Source organism: Macrotis lagotis, chromosome 5 (genome assembly GCF_037893015.1).
Source record: "Macrotis lagotis isolate mMagLag1 chromosome 5, bilby.v1.9.chrom.fasta, whole genome shotgun sequence".
Classification (NCBI taxonomy): domain Eukaryota; kingdom Metazoa; phylum Chordata; class Mammalia; order Peramelemorphia; family Peramelidae; genus Macrotis; species Macrotis lagotis.
Genome location: NC_133662.1, coordinates 2959899 through 2986331, shown reverse-complemented (window position 1 = coordinate 2986331; position 26433 = coordinate 2959899). Strand labels below are relative to the sequence as shown.

The window sequence follows — 26433 nt, the reverse complement described above, 5'->3', positions numbered from 1 at the left end:
AGTGTTCTTTTCTTTTTTTGAATTTATTTTTTTTTATTTAAGACAATGGGGTTAAGTGACTTGCCCAAAGTCACACAGCTAGGTAATTTTTAAGTGTCTGAGGTTGGATTTGAACTCAGGTCCTCCTGACTCCAGGGCCAGTGCTCTATCCACTATATCACCTAGCTGCCCCCTATTTAGCAGTTCTTTCTCTAGATGCAGATAACATCTTCCTTCATAGTTCCTTTGTAGTTAATTTGGATATTGATAATAGTCGAAATGACTGAACAAATTGTGGTAGATGTTCCTATACAGAAATATTGGTACATTTGCTCCCTACAGCATTCCATCTCTCATCTCCATGTATTTGACTAGCTATGCTCTGTGTCAGGAATGCTTTTCTTCCCTACTTCCACCTCTCAGGACCCTTGACTTCCCTCATGTCTTAGCTCCTATCCTTCCTTCAATATTAGATCTTTCCTGGTCCTCACAATTGTATACCATCATTATTTCTTTACGCAGAAAAGAAAGCAATGCAGGCTTAAATGCATAGGAATTGGATGGACTGTGAAAAGAACTGGATCTTCTAGAGGTTCTCACTAGTCATAGAATCATAGATTGTCAGAGAAACTTAGAATTGGATTTACTGAACTACAATGGAAAGAGTACTGGATCTGATGAAACTGAACCTGGCTTCACATCCTACTTGTGATGCCTACCTGTGTGATCTTAGACAAATCTCTTACCTTCCCTGGGCCTTAGATTTCTTTGCTATAAAATGAAGGGTCTCTGAGGCACCCTCCCCCTTAATTTATAAATCGATAATACTATGCTTTTAGAACATCTAGGTTGTGCCATAATACATAGAGTGCTAGGCCTGAAGTCAGGAAGACTCATCTTCCTGAGTTCAAATTTGACCTTAGACACTTCCTAGCTGTGTGACCCTGGACAAGTCACTTAACCCTGAATTGCCTTAGTTTCCACACATGTAAAATGAACTGGAAAGGGAATGGCAAACCACTTCAGTATATTTGCCAAGAAAATCCCAAACTGGTGTCACAAGACTGAAAAGCCAAATGAACCAAACAATCCTACAATTTAGCCCAAACCTTTATAATAATTATGAATAGGGATCATAGCTAACATTTTATTTAGTGTTTTAAGTTTTGAAAATCACTTTATAAATATTGCATTTTATTCTCATGATTATCCCGGGAGGTAGGTTCTATTATTTTATAGGAAAACTGAGGTGGACTTGCCCAATATCACATAGCCAGTAAGTATTGGAGGTAGGTTTTGAATTAAAGTCTTCCTGACTCCAGGACCCATGTTCTATCTGTCTTTATGAAGCATGAATCCATACTTTGTATGTAGAAATAGTCGCTGGCCCTTAGTTATTCCAGCATCTTCTTTGAGTCTTGGTTTACTGAGTCCCTGGTACCCCACCTATATCCTGTCCTGATTTCCCTCTCTCATTGGCTCCCCTGACTTCCCAGGTAGAATACCTCCTGAAGAAGGTTCACAGCAGTATGAGCCTAGAGCTGGGATTTGGGGAGGTGGAAGAACTGCTGGCCCAGGAGGTCCAATCTCCAGGTGGGCTGAGTGTTTGGCAGTTCCTGGAACTCATCAACTCTGGCCGCTGCCTGCGAGGTGTGGCCCGAGACACACTCAGTATGGCCATTCATGAGGTCTACCAGGAGCTCATACAAGATGTACTTAAGCAGGTGAGACAGGCAGGAAAGGGCAATGCTCAGGGAGGTGGTGGGGAGGTGGGAGAGAACAAGTGCTTAACCACACCCCTATTCCCCATGCAGGGCTACCTATGGAAGAGGGGCCATCTGAGGCGTAACTGGGCAGAGCGGTGGTTCCAGCTATTACCTGGTAGTCTGTGTTACTATGGAACTGAGGAGTGTAAGGAAAAGAGGGGAACTATTCTCCTGGACTCTCAATGCTGCGTGGAGGTGAGGAGTCAGCAGAAAAATAAGGGGATCTGAACTTTAATTACCTCTTCTATAAAATGAGAGAATTGCAACAGATGGCCTCCAAGGTCCTTTCCAGGACTCTTATTTTATCTTCTACATAAATTTCAAGAGACTGTCTGAGTTTCAGAGAGTCAAGGGGGTTACCCAGAGTAGTTGAGGTAGTCAGGGGGACTGTGGGTCATGGGAGAATGGGCACAGTTGATGGGTAAACTAAAAGGCAGAGAAATGAAAAAGGAATTGGGGGTATTTTAATACTCTGTTGTTCAGTGAAGTCTGACTTTTTATGACCCCATTTGGGGTTTTCTCTGTAAAGATACTGTAGTAGTATGCCATTTCCTTTTCCAGTTCATTTTACAGAGGAGCAAACTGAGGCAAACAGGGTAAGTGACTTGCCCAAGGTCACACAGTAAATGTCTGAGCCTGTTGAATTTGGGTCTTCCTGATTCCAGGTCTGGCACTCTGTCCACTGCTTCACCTAGCTGTCCTTAGTCCTGTGAAGCAGAGAGCTAACTCATAAGCTGAGGAGCAGGACCAAGGAAAAGCCTTGATCAGACAAAGCTACCAACCCTTTGATGGTCCACTTCAGTGTACTCACAGTGTGCCCAACTCTGGACTAGTTCCTGTGAACAAAGTAGATTAAGACATTATCCCTGCTCTTAAGGAATTCATAAGCCAATCTATTTGGGGGATGTCTTCCCTCATTTAAGTATGCCCTGTTTATATACAGTATATGCATTCTAGTTTGTTTGATGACTCCCTTTTAGATAGCAAGCTCCTTGAGAACAGGGAATGTTATTTGTCTCTTTTTGTGTCTTCTGTACTTAGCACATTGCTTGGTTCATACTAGGTGCTTAATAAATATTAATTGATTGATTAAAGAGATCCTGGTCTTTCAGCAGAAAAATGTGAGTTCAAAATTTGTCTGACATTTACTAGTCATGTGAATGAGTGAAAAATTATCTAACCTTTCTATGCCTATTTTTTCACAGGTAAAATGAGGATAATTAAAAAAATAGAGATAATTCTATTTCTTAATTCACAAAGCTGTTAGGGGAGTACAGGAAAGAAGTTCATCCTTTTTCAAAAAGTACAATAGTAGTATAAGCTGTTATACAAATCAGGACTGCAGCACAGGGCAAGGAAGGAAGTCAGATGACCCAAATTCAAATTTAATCCTCTGACACTTAATAGCAAGATTACCTTAGGCAAATCACTTCTCTCTGGACCTCAGTTTTCTCATCTCTAAAATGAGAGAGCTAGATTAGATAACCTCTAAGCAAGCCCTTATAACAATAGATGAGGGGATCTTAATCTGGGTTGAACTTTAAAAATATATATATATTATTTTTTAACTATTTCAACGTAATTAATTTGTTTTTGATCCTATATATTCAATTTTATGCACTTAAAAACATTATTCTGAGAAGGGAACAATAGGTTTTACCAGACTGCCAAAAGGATCCAAGATCCCCTAAAAAGTTTATAAACTCCTGTTTAGCTGTAAGAACCTATAGTCATGCAAAGATAACACTCATTACAAGTCAGTATATAAGTGCCAAATAAGTGGTGTTAGAGAAACTCAAAGAGAAAAAAGATCACTGTGAATGGGCTGTACTGGTCCAAACAGTCTGCACCTAAGATGCCCAGGATGATCACTCAGGCCAAGGTGATTATGAGGAAGGATGTCCATCTTCCCCAACCAGGTACTACCCGACCGGGAAGGGAAACGCTGCATGTTCTGTGTGAAGACAGCATCACGTACATATGAGATGAGTGCTTCGGATACCCGTCAGCGCCAGGAGTGGACAGCAGGTTGGTTCTGTGATGTAATAATGAAAGGAGTACTTACCATAATAATCAGGAAACTGGATTTCTAGTCTGTTTTGCCACTTACTAGAAAAACAAAATCATGTAGCTTCCCTGGGCCTTAGTTGCCTCATCTGTAAAATGAGCGCCATAAAGCTTTAACTGGCTCAAGGTAGGGGTAGATGCAGATAGAAATAATAATAGCTAACAATTATATATCACTTAAGGGAAGACAAAGTACTTTTATTACCACTCCCGTTTTTACTAATACCACTACTATCATTTCCACCACCACCACTCCCCATTGCCACCAGCAACACTACTACTACTACTACTACTACTACTACTACTACTACTACTACTACCACCATCTCTACTACCACTACTACTACTACTACTACCACTACTACTACTACCACTACTACCAGTACTACTACCACTACTACCACTATTACTACTACCACTACTTACCACTACCACTACTACCACTACCACTACTTACCACTACTACTACTACCACTACTACCACTACTACTACTACCACTACCACTACTACCACTACTACTACCACTACTACTACCACTACTTACTACTGCTACCACTACTACTACTACTACTACTATTACCACTACTTACCACTACTACCACTACTACCACTACTACTACTACACCACTACCACTACTACCACTACTACTACTACCACTACTTACTACTGCTACCACTACTACTACTACTACTACTATTACCACTACTTACCACTACTACCACTACTACTACTACTACCACTACTACCACTACTACTACTACTACTACTACTACTACTACTACTACTACCACTAGTTACCACTACTACCACTACTACTCCTTTTCCTCCCCTTCTTTCTCCTAAGCATTTATATAGGACTCTCAGGCTTGCAAGGCATTTTACAGATATCTCTTGTTAATCTTCATTATTCCAGGTCTACCCATGGCACCCCTTGCTTTTATGTATAAGATGATGGCTCAGGGTCCCCTCTGCCTCTGAAATCTGTCATTCTCTGGTTCCTTCTGAGCATCCCATGTGGCTGGGCTCTCTCAGCCTATCGACCTCCCGATCCCAGGCTCTCTAGCCTGAGCGGGTAACTGTCCCTTGCCCTTCACGGAACCTGGACCCCGGATCCTCTGTCCCTAACCAACCTGTAGCCCTTGCTGCCTCTTTAGCAATCCAGACAGCCATCCGGCTGCAGGCTGAGGGAAAGACCTCCCTTCACAAGGACTTGAAACAGAAACGGAGGGAGCAGCGGGAGCAGCGGGAGCGGCGCCGGCTGGCCAAGGAGGAGGAGATGCTTCGGCTTCAGCAGCTGCAAGAGGAGAAGGAGAGGAAGTTGCAGGAGCTGGAGCTGCTGCAGGAGGCGCAGCGACAAGCCGAGCGGCTGCTGCAGGAGGAGGAGGAGCGGAGGCGCTGCCAGCACCGCGAGCTCCAGGAGGCGCTGGAGGAGCAGCTGCGGGAGGCCGAGCAGGTGAGCCGGGGCTGAGCCCCGCTGGAATGGGACTTGGGGCCAGCCGGGCCAGAAGCGCAAGAGCTGAATGCAAATCCAGCCCTCACACTTACTGTGCGTCCCTTTGGGCAAGCCTGAGGTTCGGTGTCCTCTGTCAAAGGAAGGGTTTAGATTAGAAGAGTGCTGTCCAATGCCAAGGCTGCAAATCTGGTGCAGTCGGGACCAGATTAAAATGTAATTAGGAAATGTTTGTTATTGTTCACTGGTGCCTGACTTCCTTACCTCATTTGGGGGTCTCTAGGCAAGAACTGGAGTGGTTTGCCATTTCCTTCTCCAGCTCATTTTACAGTATGAGGAAATAGGTTAAGTGACTTGCTTAGGGTCATACAGATAGTAAGTATAAAGGTCAAATTTGAACTCAAACCTGAGTTTGATTCTAGCTACTATGCCACCCACTTGCCCCAGGAAATGTTTCACCAAATAATTAACAATCCAGTACAACACAGATAATGTTAATGGGGGGGGGGTTAAGTCAATATGTGGTCTTCAGGGACCTGTGATGAAAAAATCCTATCCCTAGATAATGAGTTCTGAATCGGATTTTTGTTTTTATTCATTTTTTTTTTTTGCAAGACAAGAGGTTAACTGACTTGCTCAAGGTCACACAGCTAGGTAATTATTAAGTGCTGAGGTCACATTTGAACTCAGATACTCCTGACTCCAGGGCTGGTGCTCTATCCATTTATCCATTGTGCCACCTAGCTGCCCCCTATATCAGATTGAAGCTTTTTTTTACCTTTCTTTTCATTGCAGTTTGATTTTTTTTGTTCTGCATTTTTTTCCTCCATGACTAATATGGTTTTTTTTTAGGGTTTTTTTTTTGCAAGGCAATGGGGTTAAGTGGCTTGCCCAAGGCCACATGGCTAGGTAATTATTAAGTGTCTGAGGCCGGAGTTGAACCTAGGTACTCCTGACTCCAAGGCCGGTGCTTTATCCACTGCGCCACCTAGCCGCCCCTATGACTAATATGTTTTGCAAGACTTCACATATACAATTGATATAAAATTGCTTGCCTTCTCAAGGAGGGTAGAAAGGCAGAAGGGAAGGAGAGAATTTGGAACTCAAAACTTTAAAAATTTAATATTAAAAAAATTTACATGTAATTGGGAAATATTTAATGAAATAAATAAAAATGTGTTTAAAATATTCTGGGATCTTGAGGTCTCCTCCATGTCACCACAAGGTATCTCAGGAGGATTTTTGGAGATTATTATGACACAAACTATTGTTCCCTCCTGCCTAGAATACAATCTCTCCTCATCTTGGTTCTTCAGAGTCTCTCTTTTTATTTTTTTAAAAGCTCAGTTCAAACACTACCTTCTATATCTTCTCCAGCTGCTAAAATTTCCCCCAAATCACTTTGCCATTGTAGTCTGATTTCTACCTATGTACACGTTGTCTTCCCCAGTGAAGTTCCTTCAAGGGCAGGGATTATTATATGTCTTTGAGCTTAGCACATAGTAGGGACTTAATAAATGCATGTTGATTGATCATTTAGTGGACTGATTTAATAATCAAACTGGGCTTCTGATTCAATGCCCTCAGAAACTGTCCAATTCTGTGCCGGTCTGCTGTCACCTCTGTGACCCTGTGCTTCCTCTCTGGATCAGGCAAGAGCCTCCATGAAAGCAGAAATGGAGATGAAGGAAGAAGAGGCAATTAAGCAGCGACAGCGTATCTCTGAGCTAGAGGAGATGCAGGGGCGGCTACAGGAAGCTCTGCAGCTAGAGGTGAAGGCTCGCCGGGATGAGGAGTCCATGCGCTATGCCCAGACCAGGTAGGTCGTGCCTGTGAACCATTAGGACACCCTGGCCTTCCCCCTAATTGAGCCCATTCTCAACCCTTTCCCTGGATCTACTGGAACTTATCTCACCCTAACTGTTCTATAGACCTCATCCCATTCCACTAATATTCCTGTTCCATATTCTAATCTTCCCCCCACCCCCATACATCTTTGTTGTTCAATTGTGTCTGACTCTGTCATACCACTTGGAGTTTTCTTGGCAAAGATACTATAGTCGTTTGCCATTTCTTTCTCCAGATCATTTTACAGATGAGAAAACTGAGGCAAACAGATTTAAGTGATTTACCTAGGTCACACAATTAGTCAATGTTTGTGGTATAATTTGAACTCAGATCTTCCTGACTCTAGGTCTGGCACTCTATTCATTGCACCACCTAGCTGCTAAATCATATTAACAGCTCATGTGTAAGAGAATTTACCTATATACAAAGTTCTTTACTTATCTTAGAGTTCTCATAACAGCCCCATGTAGAAGAAAAAATAACAATACTATAAAATACTATAATCTATGTTGTAACCTGCCAGAAACAATTCTTTAAAAATTAGTTTTAGATTAATTTAAATCTAATCAGTGTTCTGCTTAGCTCATTTAATCTTTTGACAGGGAAGCTAGCACTGGCCTTGGAGTCAGGAGGACAGGAGTTCAAATCCAGCCTCAGACACTTGACTCCTACTACCTATGTGACCTTGGGCAAGTCCCTTAACCTTGATAACCTTGATTGCCTTGCATGCACAGCCATCTCCAGTCATCCTGATTTATATCTGGCCATTGGATCCAGGTGGCTCTGGAGGAGAAAGTGAGTCTGGCAACTTAGCCCCACTCACTCAAATCCAGTTCATAGTCATGACATCACCTTACTGATGTTGTAGTCTTCTTTGAAAATGAAGGACAAACATTATTATTATAATATTTTGGCAAATCTTTCACCATTTTCCTAAAACTACTCAGTCCCTCTGATTTCCTTCAAAGGAAACTCTTCATCTCATTAAAGGTGAATGGAGACTTCTCTCTGATCCTCCCACTAAATCCCTTCAGGGCACAGGAAAAAACAATGATTTTTTTTAATCTTTATTTTATTTTATTTTCCCCCAATTATATGCAAAAAGAAGTTTCAGCTTTGACTTCCAAAAACCTTTATCCACTGGGTGTGTTAGATAAGTGTGTTAGAGCCAGTTCTCACTGGACCTGAAAAGGCAAACTGTTAAATTCTCTCCTTTCCTCTCTCCCCACTCCTCCTCATTGAGAAAGCAAGTTACTTGATATAGGTTAAATATATGTAGTCATGAAAAACATTACCATAATAGTCATGTTATAAAAGTAAACATAGTCATGGAACACTATTGTTCTATTAGAAACCAAGAGGGATGGGAATTCAGGGAAGCCTGGAGGGATTTGCATGAACTGATGCTGAGGAAGATGAGCAGAACCAGAAAAACACTGTACACCCTAACAGCAACATGGGGGTGATACTCATTTGCTCATTCCATCAGTGCAACAATCAGGGACAATTTTGGGCTGTCTGCAATGGAGAGTGCCATCTGTATCCAGATAAAGAGCCGTGGAATTTGAACAAAGTTCAAGGACTATTCTTTTTAATTTAGAAAAAAAAACAGATATCTTATTGTCTGATCTTGTTACCTCTTAGACTTTTTGTCTCTTCCTCAAGGATATGATTTCTCTCTCATCACACTCAATTTGGATCAATGTACAACATGGAAACAAAGTAAAGACCAACAGATTGCTTTCCGTGGAGGGGGGGGGAGTAAGATTGGGGGGAAAATTGTAAAACTAAATAATATCTTTAATAAAAAAAGTAAACATAACCCTCTCATTGAGAAAGCAAGTTACTTGATATAGGTTAAATATATGTAGTCATGAAAAACATTACCATAATAGTCATGTTGTAAAAGTAAACATAACCCCCACCCAAAAATAGAAACCTCAAGAAAAATAAAATGAAAAAAAAAGTATGCTTCAATCTGCATTCAGATACTATCAGCTCTGTCTTTGGGATGGGATAGAAATATTCCAAATTTCCTTTCCTCCAAACACAACAACAAATACTCATTGAGCATCTACTGTGTCCCCATTGTTAGGGGACAGAAGTATAGGAAATTTTCTTTACTTCTGACACATTTACAATCCAAGGGCAGGAGTAAGAAGTCACACACTTTTTTTCTTGGAGATTTTACAAAGATCATAATGGGATTCACCAAAGACTAAAAGGGTAATAGTTGAGATTAGCAGGGGAAAAAATGACACATATTGCTGTATGAGGTTTTTGGTTTTTTTAAGCATGTGTCATTATCATATCCTTCAGAGTTCTCCTGGGTCACAGCATTGATTCACAGGTAATTATCCTGCAATACTGCTGGAACATCTTAACTAGACATGAGATTTGCATAATCAGCAATGTGCTGATAAAATGTTTGACATAGAAAACATAGGCTTTTAAGTTTAATTTACATTTCTAATATTTTCTCCATCAGTTTCTTAACTCCATCAGTTTCTCACCAAACAATATATCAGGATGGCTAGGTGGCACAGTGGATAGAGCACCGGCCCTGAAGTCAGGAGGACCTGAGTTCAAATCCAGCCTCAGACACTTAATAATATCTAGCTCTGTGTGACCTTGGGCAAGTCACTTAACCCCAATGCATTGCAAAAACAAAAAACAAAAACAAAACAATATATCAAACCCTGTTTTGTAGCATCTGCTCTTTGCCAGTTTCCAAAGTTATATGGTCACTTTCTGAGTGAACAATTTAACAGTTGACTTTTTCAGGTCCAGTGTGAACTGGCTCTAACACACCTATCTAACACACCCAGTGGATAGAGAACTGGAACCAGAGGCAGGAAGACTCCCCTTCCTGAGTTCAGATCTGACCTCAGACACTTACCAACTATGTGTCCTGGGCAAGTTATTTAATTCTGTTTCCTCAATGACTTGCCCAAATTCACACAACTAATAAGTGTCTGAGCGGAATCTGAACTCAGGAAGATAAGTCTTCCTAACTCTACGTCAGACACTCTATCCATTGTGCCACTAGCTGCTCACAATAATAATAATAATAATATAGCTAACATTCATATAGTGTTTACTATGTGGATACAATTATCATCTCATTTTATCATCACAACAACCCTGGGAGATAAGTGCTATTATTTTGCTCCATTTTTTACAGTTGAGGAAACTGAGACAAAGAAGGTTAAGTGACTTGCCCAGGGTCACACAGAGTCTGAGGTCAGATTTGAATTCAGGAAGGTAAATCTTCCTGACTGCAGACCCATCTATCCCCTGCACCGCCTAGCTGCCCAATATTTGGTTGTACTTCTTTCTATTAACCTCCCAACCCCTTGACAGGCTTTTGGAAGAGGAAGAGGAGAAGCTAAGGCAGCTGATGCAGCTGAAGGAGGAGCAGGAACGTTATATTGAGCAGGCACAACAGGAGAAGCAAGAATTGCAACAAGAGATGGAGATCCAGAGCCGCTCTCTGCAGCAGGCTCAGCAGCAACTGGAGCAGGTTCGGCAGAACCGCCAGAGGGCTGATGAGGACGTGGAGGTGAGAACACAGGATCCTGATCTATTTCTTTTTAATTTAATTTATTTATTTAGTGAGGTGATGGGATTAAGTGACTTGCCCAAGGTCACACAGCTAAGCTGTATCAGACTGGCTGAGGCTGAATTGGAATTCAGGTTCTCCTGACTCCAGAGCCATCGCTCTAACCACTATGGCATCTAGTTGCCCTCCAGACCTACTTCTTTAGACACCATTGACCCAGGGGTTCAGCAATCCATCTACCCAGTTCTAGGTGCCTTTCCTACAAATACATCAATAAATCATCATTGAACATCTACTGTGTCTTCATTGTGAGGGGACAGAAGTATAGGAGATTGTCTTTACCTCCAACACATTTACAATCCAAGGGCAGAAGAAAGAACCCATATACTTTTTTTTCTTGGAGATTTTTCCAAGATCATAACTGGAATATACAATTGGAAAAGAATACCAATTGATCTTAGAAGGGGGAAAAATGACATATTGATATGTGGGGTTTTTTGGCTTTTTTAGCCAACGACCCTACCCTTTTCTTCACTGTATTTATTTGTTTATTCCCACTTTAGTGGCACTAGAGTTTGCTTGTTGTCATTTTTTTTAAAGTGGGATCTGTAAGTCCCTAAAAAAAGGCTTTGCAATTTAACAACAAAGGCAGCTACTAGAAATATTTGGAGCTATTTCTCTCAGCAGGTTTCCTGATTGACTCTATACTTAGAAAACTATCTACATCCAGGACAGTGTTCAGTAAATGTCAGATAAAAAGTTGACACAATAAAGATTTTGTGTGTGTGTGTGTGTGTGTGTGTGTGTGTGTGTGTGTGTATACCTGTCAGATTCTATACCAGTATGGGTTGGTTCGCATCCCCCTTTCTCCTTGGCACCTGGCCATGATTATAGATTCCCAAGATCATGGAATCATAGATTTAGATTTGGAAGCAGTAAAGAGTAGATACATGATTTGAACCCAGATCCTCATATTTCAAAGCCAAGATTTCCCCCCCTCACTGTGTTGATTTTTTAAATTCCATTCTATTCAATGCATGTTTATTAAGCACCTACTGTTTACTGATAACTGTTAATGTTGGGAGAGATACAGAGATCAATAAGACACTAACCTGATCCCCCTGGAGTTGAATAGGTAGAGGTATAATGTATAAAAAAATAAATAACTGGCCCAACTGAACAAATTAAGTGCTTAGGAGAGGTATAAACAGTATGTTTATGGGGGAATTCCAGGAAGGAAGGCTCTACCCTGGGCTTGTCCCCAGTCCAGCCAGCACAGTTCATTGGGAAAGGTGGTTCTGTGCTGGGAGCAATTGTCAGGCCATGCTTCTCTCTCCTCTGGGCCCTTCTCTGTCTCGGATAGCTCTACTCTTTCCCTTATTGCCAATAGGCGGCTCAGCGGAAGCTTCGCCAGGCCAGCACCAACGTCAAGCACTGGAATGTTCAGATGAGTCGACTCATGCATCCAATCAAGCCTGGAGGTGAGAGGGACAGTGCCTGGGACTACTGTGCCAGAGGCTTCCATAGGCCTCTGGGTTGACAGCTAGGGTAGGGCAGTGAGAGCAAGAGGCAGGGATGGAGAGAGACTGTAGGAAGACAGCCTTCTGAGCATGGGATAATAGCAAGTAAGTCAGATATTAGAATTATGGAGTTTACAAGGGGGAAATCAGGTGAAGTGAAAGGTTATTACTATAGTATTTTGAACAGAACTGCTATAGTCTATATCTAGCTCTAATGCCAGACTGAAGCAGGGGCCAGCTCTCTGAGACCCCTCTCTGTTGCTTTGTATGTCCTGGGAGGTTGGAAACACAAAGGAAAAAATGACTTGGGTTGCGGGTGGGGGGGGGCTGGTACCATCTCTCTCCTTATGAAACCTCCCATCATTCTTCTCCCCTTCTTTCTGGACAGACAAGCGTCCTCCCATGAGCAGCTCCTTCCCTAGTTTCCAGCCTCCACTGCTAGCCCGGCGAGACTCCTCTCTCAAACGTCTATCTCGTTGGGGATCCCGGGACAGTGAGACACCTGCAACCAACAATTGTGAGCCCCAGGAGCCTCTAAATAAAGGGGATAAATCTTCCCCCACCTCTCAGGAAGAAGAGCAACTCAATTTGGAACCAACCAACTAGCCTCACAAAGACCCTCTACCATGACTTAGGAGGACTGTGGCTGAAACCAGCCATCTTCTAAAAGAAATAATGTCCAGGGGTTCCATGCCCTCAAACTCTGTACCAATCCACGGTGTGATCAGGTACACCTTTTCCAAGTGACTTCTGGCTTCAAACAATTGAGGTCCCCGGGATACTGGTCTTTGACTTAGCCTTAAGCCCTAAGAGCCAGTCAGTGGAAACTAAAACAGAGGGACCAGAGGAGGAAGAAAGGGAACCAGGGTGCCAGGAGCTCTCTGATCCATCCTATCCACTTTCTTTCCTCCAGGCTGTCAATACAATGGATTTGTGATGTACAATTCTAAATTTTAAATAAACCTACTCTTAGAAGTCATAGATGAAGTGGGGTCTATCTTTTCTTTGCACCCCAGCTTTACTCATCTCTCAATCAGTAAATATGTTAATCATTAGTTTGACACATATTTATTAATCCTTCCTATGTGCCTGATGTTATTATTCTAAACTCTGGATGGATACAGAAATAGGGCAAGGTATGTCCATGTTGTTATTATTTGTTGTTTATATTATATTGGAGATATAAGGTATGAAACAGGACTGGGAGATATATGGCAAAATAGAATTGTGTAGTTCAGAGCATAAGTGCTAAGGAATATTGTTTGTGAAGAATAAGTGAGCAAAAAGTATGATGGAGTAGTAGAAGTAGAGCCTGGCTCCCTACCACAACTACTCCAACCTAGAATATGCAACAGAGACTTGGTTGGGAAAACCAAGGAAAAAAAAAAGTCACAATAAGTTATTTTTCCAGGCCTGGGTCAACCTAGAGAGATAGATAAAGAAATGTACAGACCATGGGATAGGGACTAAGCAGAATCTCTGAGCAGAGCATTCCAGGCAAGTGAAAGAGGATCAAGGTTGTCTACCAGGCAAGGAGAGGTTCCAGACCCCAAAGGGTCCAATCTTGTGTGAAGGGAAGGAACAGGTGCCAATTGGCAATTCTTTTGCTTACTACTCAGATCCAAGTCATAGATCCAAAGCAGACTGGTCAGGGGAGGCAAGAATGGTTTTCCAAGATGAGTACTGTGGTGGCAAAACCTAGACTGAATATTGAGGAAGCAATAAGTTCAGAAGCAAGCAACAACCTGGCTCAGATTCCTTATTGTTATTGTTGTTGGTCCTTTGTTCTCAAAGAGAACTAATGACATCAGAATGGTCTTGTCTTGACTTGCGAGTGAACTGGATTTAAGTGAGGCAGAGCTGTGTAGGGTCATAAGCCTCACTCTCCCATACAGAGGCATGAGAATCCAGTGGCAAGACATAGATCAAGACAACTGTCAATGGCCCCAGATGTAGTAGGAGATATTGGCCTTTTTAAGCTATCTCAGTGTGTCTGAGGCAACACTTGTTCAGTGATAAGTAAGAACTGAGGCATAAGAAGCTTAGTTTGCCAAAAGAATCAATCTGGGGATGGGGAAGACCCTCAGAGTTTTCATGAAATGAAGGAGAGGTTGCTATGGTACAGTGGAGAGAGCTGTCCTTAGAGCTATAAAGACTTGAGTTCAAATTATATCTTTGATAACAGAGACTGAAACAGACTCTGAGATTGGCAGTGGAAATCTTGACAAATAATTTAACCTTTTAATGCTCTAGCAAATTCTCTAAGCCAACTGCAAAGAACATGCTGACTTGCACAGTAGGGAGACTTTCATATACAAATGAAATCACAGTCCCCATCCTTATTTGCCAAATCCCCAATGTAAAGGTATTTTAGAATAATGTAAACAGAATTTATCCCAAACAAAGAGAAATTAGAGACATAACTTGCTTAAGTTTATAAGAATTTGGTTAGAAAAAAAAACCTAATGAAACAAGAAATGGTCTTAGGGAAAATTTCTAAGATAATCAAGGAGATGGAACAGTTTACATATAAGAGAAAACCATTTACATATAAGAGAGAACCTTTTATTATGGCTCCATGATAAGCAAGAATGTGCATTAAGTTCAAACATTTTTGTCATCAAATCCTTAAAAAAACTTGAATTAGGGGAATACTCTCTAAAGTTTAGTCATAAAATTGTGGAGCAGGAAAGCAAGTTGGTGATTGACTCATTTTACTGATGAAAACAGTAAGACCTAAGAAGCTGAAGTGTGAAAATCAAGTGGGTGATTTCATTAGATAGAATGTGAATTCCCATCACTGGAAGTGCTCAAGCAGAAACTGGATACCCAATTGTCTAGAATGTTTAATGCCTACTTAGTGATCTAATGGAAAGAAAATATTGTTAATTTAAATTTGTGTTGAATGATGGTTATTTATGAGTATTTTTAAAAGTAATTTAATTTCAAAACTATATTATTATTGGAAGGCAATGTGTTTTAAGAATGAGTTTGTTGTTGTTCAGTAATTTCTGAATCGTGTCTGACTCTTCATGCCCCCATTTGGAGTTTTCTTGGTAAAGATAATGTTATGGTTTGCCATTTTCTTCTCTAGCTCATCTTACAGATGAGGAATTGAAGCAAAGAGGGTAAGTGACTGGTCCAGGATCACATAACTAATAAGTATCTGAGTCAGATTTTTTGTTTTTTTAGGTTTTTTGCAAGGCAATGGGGTTAGGTGGCTTGCCCAAGGCCACACAGCTAGGTAATTATTAAGTGTCTGAGGCCACATTTGAACTCAGGCACTCCTGACTCCAGGGCCGGTGCTCTATCCACTGGGCCATCTAGCCACCCCTCTGAGGCAGATTTTAACTCAGGAAGATTAATCTGCTGGCACTTTATCCACTGCACCATCTAGTTGCTTACAAGAATGACTGTTGGGTTTTTTTTACATTTGCTTCTAAATGTAAAGTATCAAAAAGTATACACCCCCGAATTTCACATTGTATCATTAAGACCACAAAATTAAAGGGCACAGTAAAATGATACAACTAAAGATAGGCTTCAAATCCAAAGCTTCTAAATTCTCAACTGACTTAGTATATATGAAAGCCTGAAAAGCTGAACATCTTTATTTTTATGGCACAGCTATTTTAGAAGCTTTAGTTTGCTAACATTTCTAAAATGAAATCATCCAGTAAGAATCAGAAAACATTATATGTTTGTATATGGTGAAAACCCAAGCAGTGGACCTGCTAACTAAAACCCTCACAAGCTTGACACCAGGGGTCCCACTCACTCTCAGTTTACTTCTATCATTTTCCATCCTTCCACCCCAGCTCAGATCTGTCTGTGACATTTGAGGATAGATAAGAAATTTCAAATCACAAATTAGAGTTGTAAGCAATAATGGATGAGTGGAATGAAAGCAAAACAGAAAGCAACCTACCCACCCACCCCCTACATTCAAAAAAATCAGTCATAATCCAGAAGAAGAGAATGACTCCAAAAGGGTCTTGAGGAAAATTTACAAGATAATTAAGAGAAGGAAACAGATGATGTTTATGAGAAAACCAAAAAGATTAGAACCTTTTATTATGGCTCTATGATAACCAAGAATGTGGATTAAGCTCAAACATTTTTTTCATCAAATCCTTAAAAAAACTTGAATTAGAGGGAATACCTTCTGAAGTCTAATCATGGAATTAATTGTAGAGCTGGAAAACAAGTTGGTGATTGATTTATTTTACTGATGAAGAGAGTAAGATTTAAAGTATGAACATCAAGAGGATGGAGTAAACCACATAATTATCAATAACTACTGATTGTCAATGGGATGAACCTACTCATAAAATGAAAGAGCAGAATGGATAAAAAGCAGAATCCAATAATATTTCAATAAATATATTCTTTACAGTAAACATACTTGAAACATAAGATTCATACAGACATGGGGAGGCTAGGTGCCGCAGTGGATAGAGCACCGGCCCTGGAGTCAGGAGTACTTGAGTTCAAATCTGGCCTCAGACACTTAATAATTACCTAGCTGTGTGGCCTTGGGCAAGCCACTTAACCCCATTTACAAAACAAACAAAAAAAAAACCCTAAAAAAAAAGATTCATACAGACATAAAATAAATCATGGAAGAAAAATCTATTATGCTTCCGCTGAAGTAAAAATGGTACAGAGAGCAATCATAATCTCAGACAACCAATAGCAAAAATAAATTTATTTAAAATATATAAATAGGGAAACTATATTTTGCTGACAGGTACCATAGGCAATGGATTAATAGCAATACTAAGCTGTGCACCCAATAACCTAGCATCTAAAAACTTAAAGAAGTTAAATAAGAAGGCTGGAAAGACAGGAAGGGGTCTAGACTTAGAACTTTATATTTGATGCTATCGCATAGGTAATGGGGAGCCACCAGAATTTATTGAGTTGGGGAAGGGTGGTTGAAACTACACTTTGGGAAAATCACTTTGATAGATGAATGGAACATGTAGTGGAGACATAAAATAGAGAGACCAAATGAAGGTTATTGCAATAGTCCAAGTGGGAATGAAGAGAGCCTGAATGGTGGCTGTATGGGTGAAGTAATGAGAGATATATAGAAGAAATGTTGTGAAAGTAGATGTCACAAGATTTGGCAATGAACTGGAAAAGAGAGAAAGAGAAATTTCATTCAAAACAGTTACAGAATATAAAAAAAAAGATAATTAAGAGTTTAACTACCAAGCCACCACAGGAAATATATCAGTGGAAAAGATATCAATGAAGAGGAATTACTATCTGATTTGCTGTTGCATCTTAAGGCCTATGGAACCTTTCCATATACTTTATAGTTAAAACCTTCTATATGTGCTTTCTCTTCCATTAGAATATGAGTACCTTATATTAACAGCAACATTTTGTGATGAATAACTATAATAGACTTAACTCTTCTCAGCAATACAGTGATCAAAGACAATTCTAAAAGACTTGTGATAGAAAATACCACATCCAGATAAAGAACTATAGAACCTGAATGCATGCCAAAGCATATAATTTTCACTTTTTAACATTTGTTTTGTTTTTTCCTTTCTCATGATTTTCCCTTTTGTTCTGCTTCTTCTTTAACAATATGACTAATATGGAAATATGTTTAACATGATTGTACATATATAATCTATATCAGAGTACTCACTGCTGAGGGGAGGAAGGAGGGAAGACAGGGAAGGAGAAAATGTGGAACTCAAAATCTTACAAAAAATTAATGTTGAAAACTATCTGTGCTTGTAATTGGAAAAAAGTTAAGATAAAAAAAAAGAATGTGAGCACCTTAAGAGCAGAGACTATCTTACTTTTCTATTAGCAGAGAAAAAGCTTAAGAAAATAGTTCATTCAGTCATATATGAATACAGTTGCAAAACATCCAAATTTAAGATGTAACCTAGCCTTTTGTCTTGCGTCTTTGCTAGTGGCACCATGGGTCACCAGCAGCTCTACTGGAGCCACCCTCGTAAATTCGGCCAGGGGTCTGGGTCATGTTGGGTCTGTTGGAACCTCCAAGGCCTGATCCACAAATATGGCCTGAACATGTGCTGCCAGTGCTTCTGGCAGTATGTGCAAGACATGGGCTTCATCAAGTTGGACTAAATTGTATTTACGACCTCTGCTTCATTAATTACTCTGACCATCAGTAGCCACCATTGGATTTCAGTCTGTACAACTATTTGATCTACCCACCTGAAGATCGATTCTGTTGTGCCTGCTATGCTAATTTGTGTATATAATTAAAAAAAGGTCATCTCAGTTATGACTAAAATTTAGTGTGAACTTTTTTTTTTTTTAGGTTTTTGCAAGGCAAATGGGGTTAAGTGGCTTGTCCAAGGCCACACAGCTAGGTAATTATTAAGTGTCTGAGACCGGATTTGAACCCAGGTACTCCTGACTCCAAGGCCAGTGCTTTATCCACTGCGCCACCTAGTCGCCCCCCTAATGTGAACTTATTGACCCTTCAACGAATTATGTGAAAATAAAAATAAGATATTAATCATAAAAAAGATGTAACCTAGCCAGTTGTTCTGATCCATAAGAATAAAGATAAATTTAAATAATTGGAGAAATATCAATTCATCAGTGCCAGACTATGCCAATAAAATAAAATGACAACAGCACCTAAATTAATTTACTTGTCCATACTAATCAAACAAACAAAGGATTACTTTTTAGAGCTAGAAAAAAATAATTGATAAAAAGAATTTTCATTTGGAAAAATAAAGGTCAAGAATCTCAAGAACAATAATGAATAACAGAAAGAAGGGGACCAGATCTCCAGCTATTTTACAAAATAGTAATCACCCAAACTATTTGATACTGGTTAAAAAATAAAAATTTGATCAATATTGTGAAGTGAGCAGAACCAGAACAATATATATAATAACAACACTGAGAACCACCACCACAAATTTGAAAGATAAAGAACTTGTAAATAGAATGACCAAAAACAGAGGATTTAATGATTATACATGTTAGCCACTTCCTTATTGAGGAGACTTAAGAGTCAGGAAAAAAATACGTTTTTGGGCAAAGTCTTTAAGGAAATTTATTTTTTCTTGACCATTACAAGGGATATGCTTTCATTTTTTTTTCTCTCTCTTTAAATTTTGGGAGGATAGTTGAGAGGGAGTCTAGCAATAAAAAATAAAAAAGAAAGAAAAAGATAAGAGAATAATTAAAGCACTTTTAAAAGCACAGAAGAGAGAAGAAAAGTAAGACAGCTTTGAAGGTTACTTGTTGAATGTATGATACACTTAAAAGGAAAAGCAAGTTATATATAACGGAATGTTTCATGTATGATCTTTTTCTATTCTGTTTTTACATGAAAATGTTTATTTTATTTAGTATTTGGTAAGCTGAGAATAAAGCAAAACAAAGTTGAAAAACACATTTGTATGCTATGATTTGTTAAGTAGTTCCCTAATTGATAGGTACCACTTTGTTTCCCTTTTTTTGTTACCACCAAAACAAAACAAAAACAAAAACATAGCTAGGAATACTTTGGTATGTATGGTTCCTTTCATATTTTTGGAAGTATTTACCTTGGGCCAAAAGATAAGAATAATCTAGTCACTATTCTAGTATACTTTCAATTTGTTTACTTTTTCCTTTTAAAAGTTATCTTTTTAAAAAAAAATAAGGGGCAGCTAGGCGGCGCAGTGGATAGAGAGCACCGGCCTTGGCGTCAGGAGTACCTGAATTCAAATCCCGCCTCAGACACTTAATAATTGCCTAGCTGTGTAGCCTTGGGCAAGCCATTTAACCCTATTTGCCTTGCAAAAACCTAAAAAAAAAAAAAAAATCCCTGCCTGAAGGAGCACTCCCTCTAGTGAAGGAGACAACAGACAAACAAATGTATGTGAACAAGTTATATACAAGAAAATTAGAAAATAATAAAAGAGGGGAGTTATTAGATTTAAGCATTGGAAAAGGCTTTTGCTGTGAGACTAGATTTTTAGATAGGACCTAGAAGAAGCCAGAGAGGGTGTAGGATGTGTACAGGATGTGTAGGAGGATTAGTACCTCAGGTGTGAGGCTGTCAAGTCCTTTTCAGGGCTGCTTTCCATCTATCATGTCTACCTGAGCCACCTAACTCTCACCTGTGACTCCAAGAAGGGCAGCACTCTTCTTGTATGTCACACCCTGATAAACCATTTCAGCAGACAAGCTAACCCAGGTCAAGGGTAAAAGAGGTGGGGGTCTCAAATCTGTCAGTGAGTTGCAAGGAGAAGATGTCTATCCCAAGCTTGTGAAATGTTCCATTGGTAGCCTGGGCAGATGAAAATAATTCATTCCAAGGGCTGTGAAAACACCTGAAGTAGACACTGTGATTGCGAAGAGTTTGGTTAGATATTGAAGATGCCCAGGTCATCCACTGCATTTCAAGCTATCACCAGTTGTCTTGACTCTGTCTTGTCAAAGGACAGTGATAACTTTGGAAGAGAGTGTGAGGCCAACTACTTCCTGCAACTCTGTTTCACTTAAATCCAATCTATTCTTGAATCAAAAGACATCACCCATACCACTTTACCATTCCGATATCAAAGTCCTGTGGTAACAGACAAGTAATGAAACAGCAGGTGCAGATACCCTGGGAGTTGTGGTCACAACCCTGCACAACAGCAGCACAGGCCATAGGGTCATCTTCTCACTGGAACCCACAAGGATTCGGCAGCTCCCTTCCCCACCCTGGATGTCTGAGCAGCCCTTTTAAGGACTGAACTGTTCATCTCCTGGTGTGAGAAAGGGGCTAGAAAAGAGCCCTAAAAAATTATCTGTTTACCCAACCCTGGCCTGATTACCACTGCAGGCAGGGATCCTACCCTTTCAAGATACAAAAAAAGTACAAAAACTTCTTCAAAGAAGATTCCACTCACCATTGGTACTTGGAACATGTACACACACACACACTCATAGACAACACAAGATCTAACAGATTTGAAAGATGAACAGCTCTTGTTGAAAGAGAACTCAGCAGATATCACTTCCAAATAGCAGCCTTGAGTGAAACAAAAATGGCAAATGAAGTTCACCTTACTGAAGTTGGAGCCAGATACATGTTTTTCTGTAGTGACCAAAGTGAAGGAGAGAACCATGAAGCTGGGGTAGGTTTTGGGATTAAAAATTAATTTAGTCAACAAGTTTGAATACCTACCAAAAGGAGTGAATGACAGGCTCTTGACAATGAGATTGCCGCTTGCAGGAAAACACTATGCCACCATCATCAGTGTGGATGCTCCCACCATGATGAACCCTGATGAAGTCAGAGAAAAATTTTATGAGTCCTGGAGATCCTTATCATCAGTGTACCAAAAAAAGACAAGCTTATATTTCTGGGCAACTTTAATGCTAGAATAGCCTCAGACTACCTGACACAGCAGGGAGTTAGAAATAATAGCAATGGTCACCTATTACTGAAGACTTGTGCATCCCAAGACATTCTCATTGTCTTCTATTTACTTAATTGCAATAAAATAAAATGCTTCCTGGAAGCATCCTCACAGTAAGCATTGGCATCTAATAAAGTATCTGATTGTAAGAAAAAGAGAAGACAAGATGTGAGAGTGACAATGGTAAGGTAATGTGTGGTACAGAGTGCTGGACTGATCACAGACACATCCTCTTCAAGCTAAACACTTACATTCAACTGAAGCAGGGACCCCAAGGCAAAGTGACTATGAGAAGAATTAATGTCAAGAGATAAGAGTGCTTCTCTGAGTGGGAACAGTTTGTAGCTAACTTGTAGGGAAAGTTAAGTCAATCACACCTCTCAGACTGGCCAATATGACCAGAAAGGATAATGATCATTGTTGGAAGGGTTGTGGGAAATCTGGGACACTGGGACACTATTACACTGTTGGTGGAGCTGTGAATTCATCCTTCCTTTCTGGAGAGAAATTTGGAACTACCCAAAGGGCAACAAAAATGAGCATACCCTTTGATCCAGCAATACCACTAGTGGGTCTATACCCTGAAGAGATGATGAAAAAAGGGTAAAAACATCACTTGTACAAAAATATTAATAACAGCCTTGTTTGTGGTGGCAAAGAATTGGAAATCAAGTAAATGTCCTTCAGTTGAGGAATGGCTTAGCAAACTGTGGTATATGTACGTCATGGAACACTATTGTTCTATTAGAAACCAGGAGGGATGGGAATTCAGGGAAGCCTAGAAGGGATTTGCATGAACTGATGCTGAGTGAAATGAGCAGAACCAGAAAAACACTGTATACCCTAACAGCAACATGGGGGTGATGATCAACCTTGATGGACTTGCTTATTTTACCAGTGCAACAATCAAGGACAATTTGGGGCTGTCTGCAATGGAGAATACCATCTGTATCCAGAGAAAGAACTGTGGAGTTTGAACAAAGTTCAAGGACTATTCCCTTTAATTTAGAAAAAAACCTGATATCTTATTGTCTGATCTTATTATCTCTTATACTTTATGTTTCTTCCTTAAGGATATGATTTCTCTCTCATCACACTCAATTTGGATTAATGCACAACATGGAAACAAAAAAAAAAAAAGAAATTTAAGCTAATCCATAGTTGGCAACAGTGAACCAGAAAAAGAGTGAGAAACAGTGAAACAGAAGAAGAGATTTGGTGTACAGCGCAGCATTTGCTCATGTGGGTTGGAACCCTAGGAAATATCAAGACTGGTTTGATGAGAATGATGGAGAAATACAGAAACTGCTAAATGAAAAAAAATGAAAACTCCATAGGGTTAAGCAGCAGGATAATTCATTTATTTCTTAAGAAGGTAGCATTTAATTCCATTAAAAATAAAGTATAAATGAAGCTTAGAGAGATGCAGGAGTCTTGATTAAGTAAGAGGGCAGAGGAATTCAATTTTATGCAAATAGTAACAATCCAAAGTCCTTTTATAATGCTCTGAAGGTTATTTATGGACCAAAAACATATGGTGCATCTCTACTACTCAGTGTTGATGGAACCACATTGATTAGTGATAGGGACACAATCCTGGAGAAATTGACTGAATACTTCCATACTGCTCTTAACAGACTGACCATTTACCTTACATTGAAGTCAGTCAGTCCCTAATTGAAATTCTAACTGAAAAAAAAGTTTTGAATTCCATTAGGCTTCTTTGATGTGGCAAAGCACCTGTTATTGATTCTATTCTAGCTGAGATCTACAAGGCAGGGGGGTTCAGTGCTTATGCAAAAGTTGCCTGATGGGACAGCTAGGTGGCACAGTGGCTAGAGCACTAGTCCTGGAGTCAGGAGGACCTGAGTTCAAGTCCAGCCTCAGACACTTAATAATTACCTAGCTGTGTGGCCTTGGGCAAGCCACTTAACCCCCATTGCCTTGCAAAAACTTTAAAAAAAAAGGAGACTTAAATTTTCCAGGTCATATGGCAGGAGGAAGTTATCCTCAGGAGTTCAAGGATGTTTCCATTGTCCACTTCTATAAAGGTAAAGGGAATAGACAAGGACAGGGGTGATTCTTGTTTGGTCATCGTTGATAAGAATTTTGCCAGAGTCCTTCTCAATAGTTGATCCTTCACTTAGAAGATAATCACCTCCCTGAGAGCCAGTGCGCCTTCAGAAAGAGTCAAGGAACAGTTGAAACGGTGTTTGCTGCCTGCCAACTCCAGGAAAAATGTTAGGAGCAGAATAGAGGTCTGTAAACAATGTTTATGGATCTGACCAAGATACTATCAGTCTGAGAGTTTATGTTAAAATTTGGTTGGTCAGAGAACTTCATCAGTATTGTATATCAGTTTCATGACATATTCTTGCCCAGGTTCTGGATAGTGGAGCTCTCAAGATTTTCCAATCAACAATGGAGTGAAACAAGGCTGTGTTCTTGCTCCCATGCTTTTTAGCATGATGTTTTCAATCATATTATCAAATGCCTTCATTGAGGATAAACACAGCATCAAGGTCAGTATATTCTTCAACTTGAAAAGGCTACAAGCCAAAGCCAAAGTAGAGGGAGTGTTGGCGCATGATCTTCTGTTGCTAATGATTGTACAATCAATGTAGCCTCTGAAGCTGAGAGGGAACAGAGTATGATTGATCGATTCTTTGTTGTTTGTGCTAACTTTGGCCCAACAATTAACAACAAGAAAACACAGGTGCTCCATCAGCCAGCACCACACCATCCATATGTGGAACCATTGATTACAGCAAATGGAGAAGATTTGAATAGGGTGGATAAGTTCACTTACTCTGGCAGTGTACTTTCCAGGGAGGTACACACTGATAATGGGGTTGACACAGTCATTGCCAGAGCTAGCTCAGTATTTGGGAGGTCCCAAGTGTGATGGAGAAGAGGTATTAGACTAACCACCAAACTAAATGTCCACAGACTTGTCCTGACCTCATTGCCTGTGAAACCTGGATGGTCTACAGTGGCATGACAGGAAACTAAATTGCTTCCATTTAAATTATCCTGGGAAGATTCTGAAAAATCACCTGGCAGGATAAGATACCAGACACTGAGGTCCTTTATAGAGCTAAACTGCCAAGCATTCAAACATTATTATGGAGAGATGGCCTGGCCATGTTGTTTGAATGCCAAACATACCCTTGCCAAAAAAGTCTGTTTTACGGAGAACTCACTCAGGACAAGTGCTCACCAGGCGGGGTCAAAAGAAGCAATACAAGGACACTCTGAAGGTCTCAGTTAAGGACTTTGGAACTGATTGTGCAGCTTGGGAGACACTGGCATAGGACCACCCAGCATGATGTGCCCTTATCAAAGAGAGCAAGGCAGAATTGAAGCAGCTCATAGAAAATGTGAGTGTTCACATGGACTACTTGTGTGACCAGCAGTAGAGCATTCTGAGCTCATCAGTTTGATCAGCTACAGTTGGACACACATTGTCTCAAATATAGTGATCTTATTTTGGTCTTCTTCAAAAACAGGGGTCAAGAATCAACCAAGAGAAAACCAGAGAAGCCAGGAGACAGATGAAGGTAAAGATCATTCTTAGCTTACAGGACAACCAGAGAAAATGCCTGGAGCGGGCTTCTTGCCTATGGAACAGCCAGGAGGTCAGTGTCCCTGGATGAAAATGATTGGTGGAGGAGTGATGGTGGTGGTGTTGATGGTGGTGGTGGTGGTGGTGGTGATGGTGGTGATGTGTTTGAGTGTTATTGTTGCTGTTGTTCAGTCAATAGTGTTTGACTCTTCACAACCCTATTTGGAGTTTTCTTGGCTCGGATAATTGAGTGGCCGTGTTGGAAGGTCTGAGTTCAAGGGTTTCGCCACTAACTAGTTGTTTGACCTTGAGTGACTTCACTTAAATTCTCTGAACCTAAATCATCTTCAGCTTTATCCTCCCCCCCATCCAGTGAAGCGCCTTCCTTTCACTCAAATGCAATAATATCCGTGAAGGGCCGAGCACGGCGCCTGGGTTACTGTAGTGAGTGATTGATCAATGCATGCGGCCTACTGAAGCCAGACTGGCATGAGTCCGGAGCGGGGGCCCATGGATGCCAAGGGCCCATTCCCACCCTGGGCCCCGCAGCTGGGCAGTTCCCGGTCTGAAGGAGACGTTAAGCAAATGGTTTGGCGGAGAGGCTGTCCCCAAACCCCGTTACCCGCCGGCGTCGCTGCCATTCGTTTCTAATGGCCGCAGCCGGGCACCAGGGGGCACCGCGGGGATGCCCAGCGCCGCAGGCCCGGCACGCCGCGGAGGCGGGACTGGAGGAGCCGCAATTGGTCACGGCCTACCGCGGGGGTGGGGCGACGTGGGAGGCGGGAGGGGCGGGGCCTGCGGGGCCGGGCGGAGAGGCGGGGCCTGCGGGGCCGGGCGGAGGGGCGGGGCCTGCGGGGCCGGGCGGAGGGGCGGGGCCTGCGGGGCCGGGCGGAGGGGCGAGGCCTGCGGGGCCGGGCGGAGGGGCGGGGCCTGCGGGGCCGGGCGGAGGGGCGGGGCCTGCGGGCCGGGTGGAGGGGCGGGGCCTGCGGGGCCGGGCGGAGGGGCGGGGCCTGCGGGGCCGGGCGGAGGGGCGAGGCCTGCGGGGCCGGGCGGAGGGGCGGGGCCTGCGGGGCCGGGCGGAGGGGCCGGGCGGAGGGGCGGGGCCTGCGGGGCCGGGCGGAGGGGCGAGGCCTGCGGGGCCGGGCGGAGGGGCCGGGCGGAGGGGCGGGGCCTGCGGGGCCGGGCGGAGGGGCGGGGCCTGCGGGGCCGGGCGGAGGGGGCGGACCCGGGGCGGGGCCTTCCGGGACGGCGCAGCGCGTGA

At 41.5% G+C, this 26433-nt stretch overlaps 1 protein-coding gene across 1 annotated transcript in view; it reads left to right on the top strand.

The window, feature by feature from the left end:
* The window catches only part of DEF6 (DEF6 guanine nucleotide exchange factor), a 50338-nt gene extending 37165 nt beyond the window's left edge, over positions 1-13173 (top strand). Inside the window, exons 4-11 of the mRNA XM_074236472.1 lie at positions 1476-1703; positions 1794-1940; positions 3665-3773; positions 4969-5267; positions 6917-7083; positions 10476-10674; positions 12065-12155; positions 12583-13173. Of these exons, the coding sequence (XP_074092573.1) occupies positions 1476-1703; positions 1794-1940; positions 3665-3773; positions 4969-5267; positions 6917-7083; positions 10476-10674; positions 12065-12155; positions 12583-12800 (1458 nt within the window). The 3' untranslated portion in view covers positions 12801-13173. The remainder of the gene's footprint in view (positions 1-1475; positions 1704-1793; positions 1941-3664; positions 3774-4968; positions 5268-6916; positions 7084-10475; positions 10675-12064; positions 12156-12582) is intronic.
* The last annotated feature ends 13260 nt before the right edge of the window (positions 13174-26433 follow it).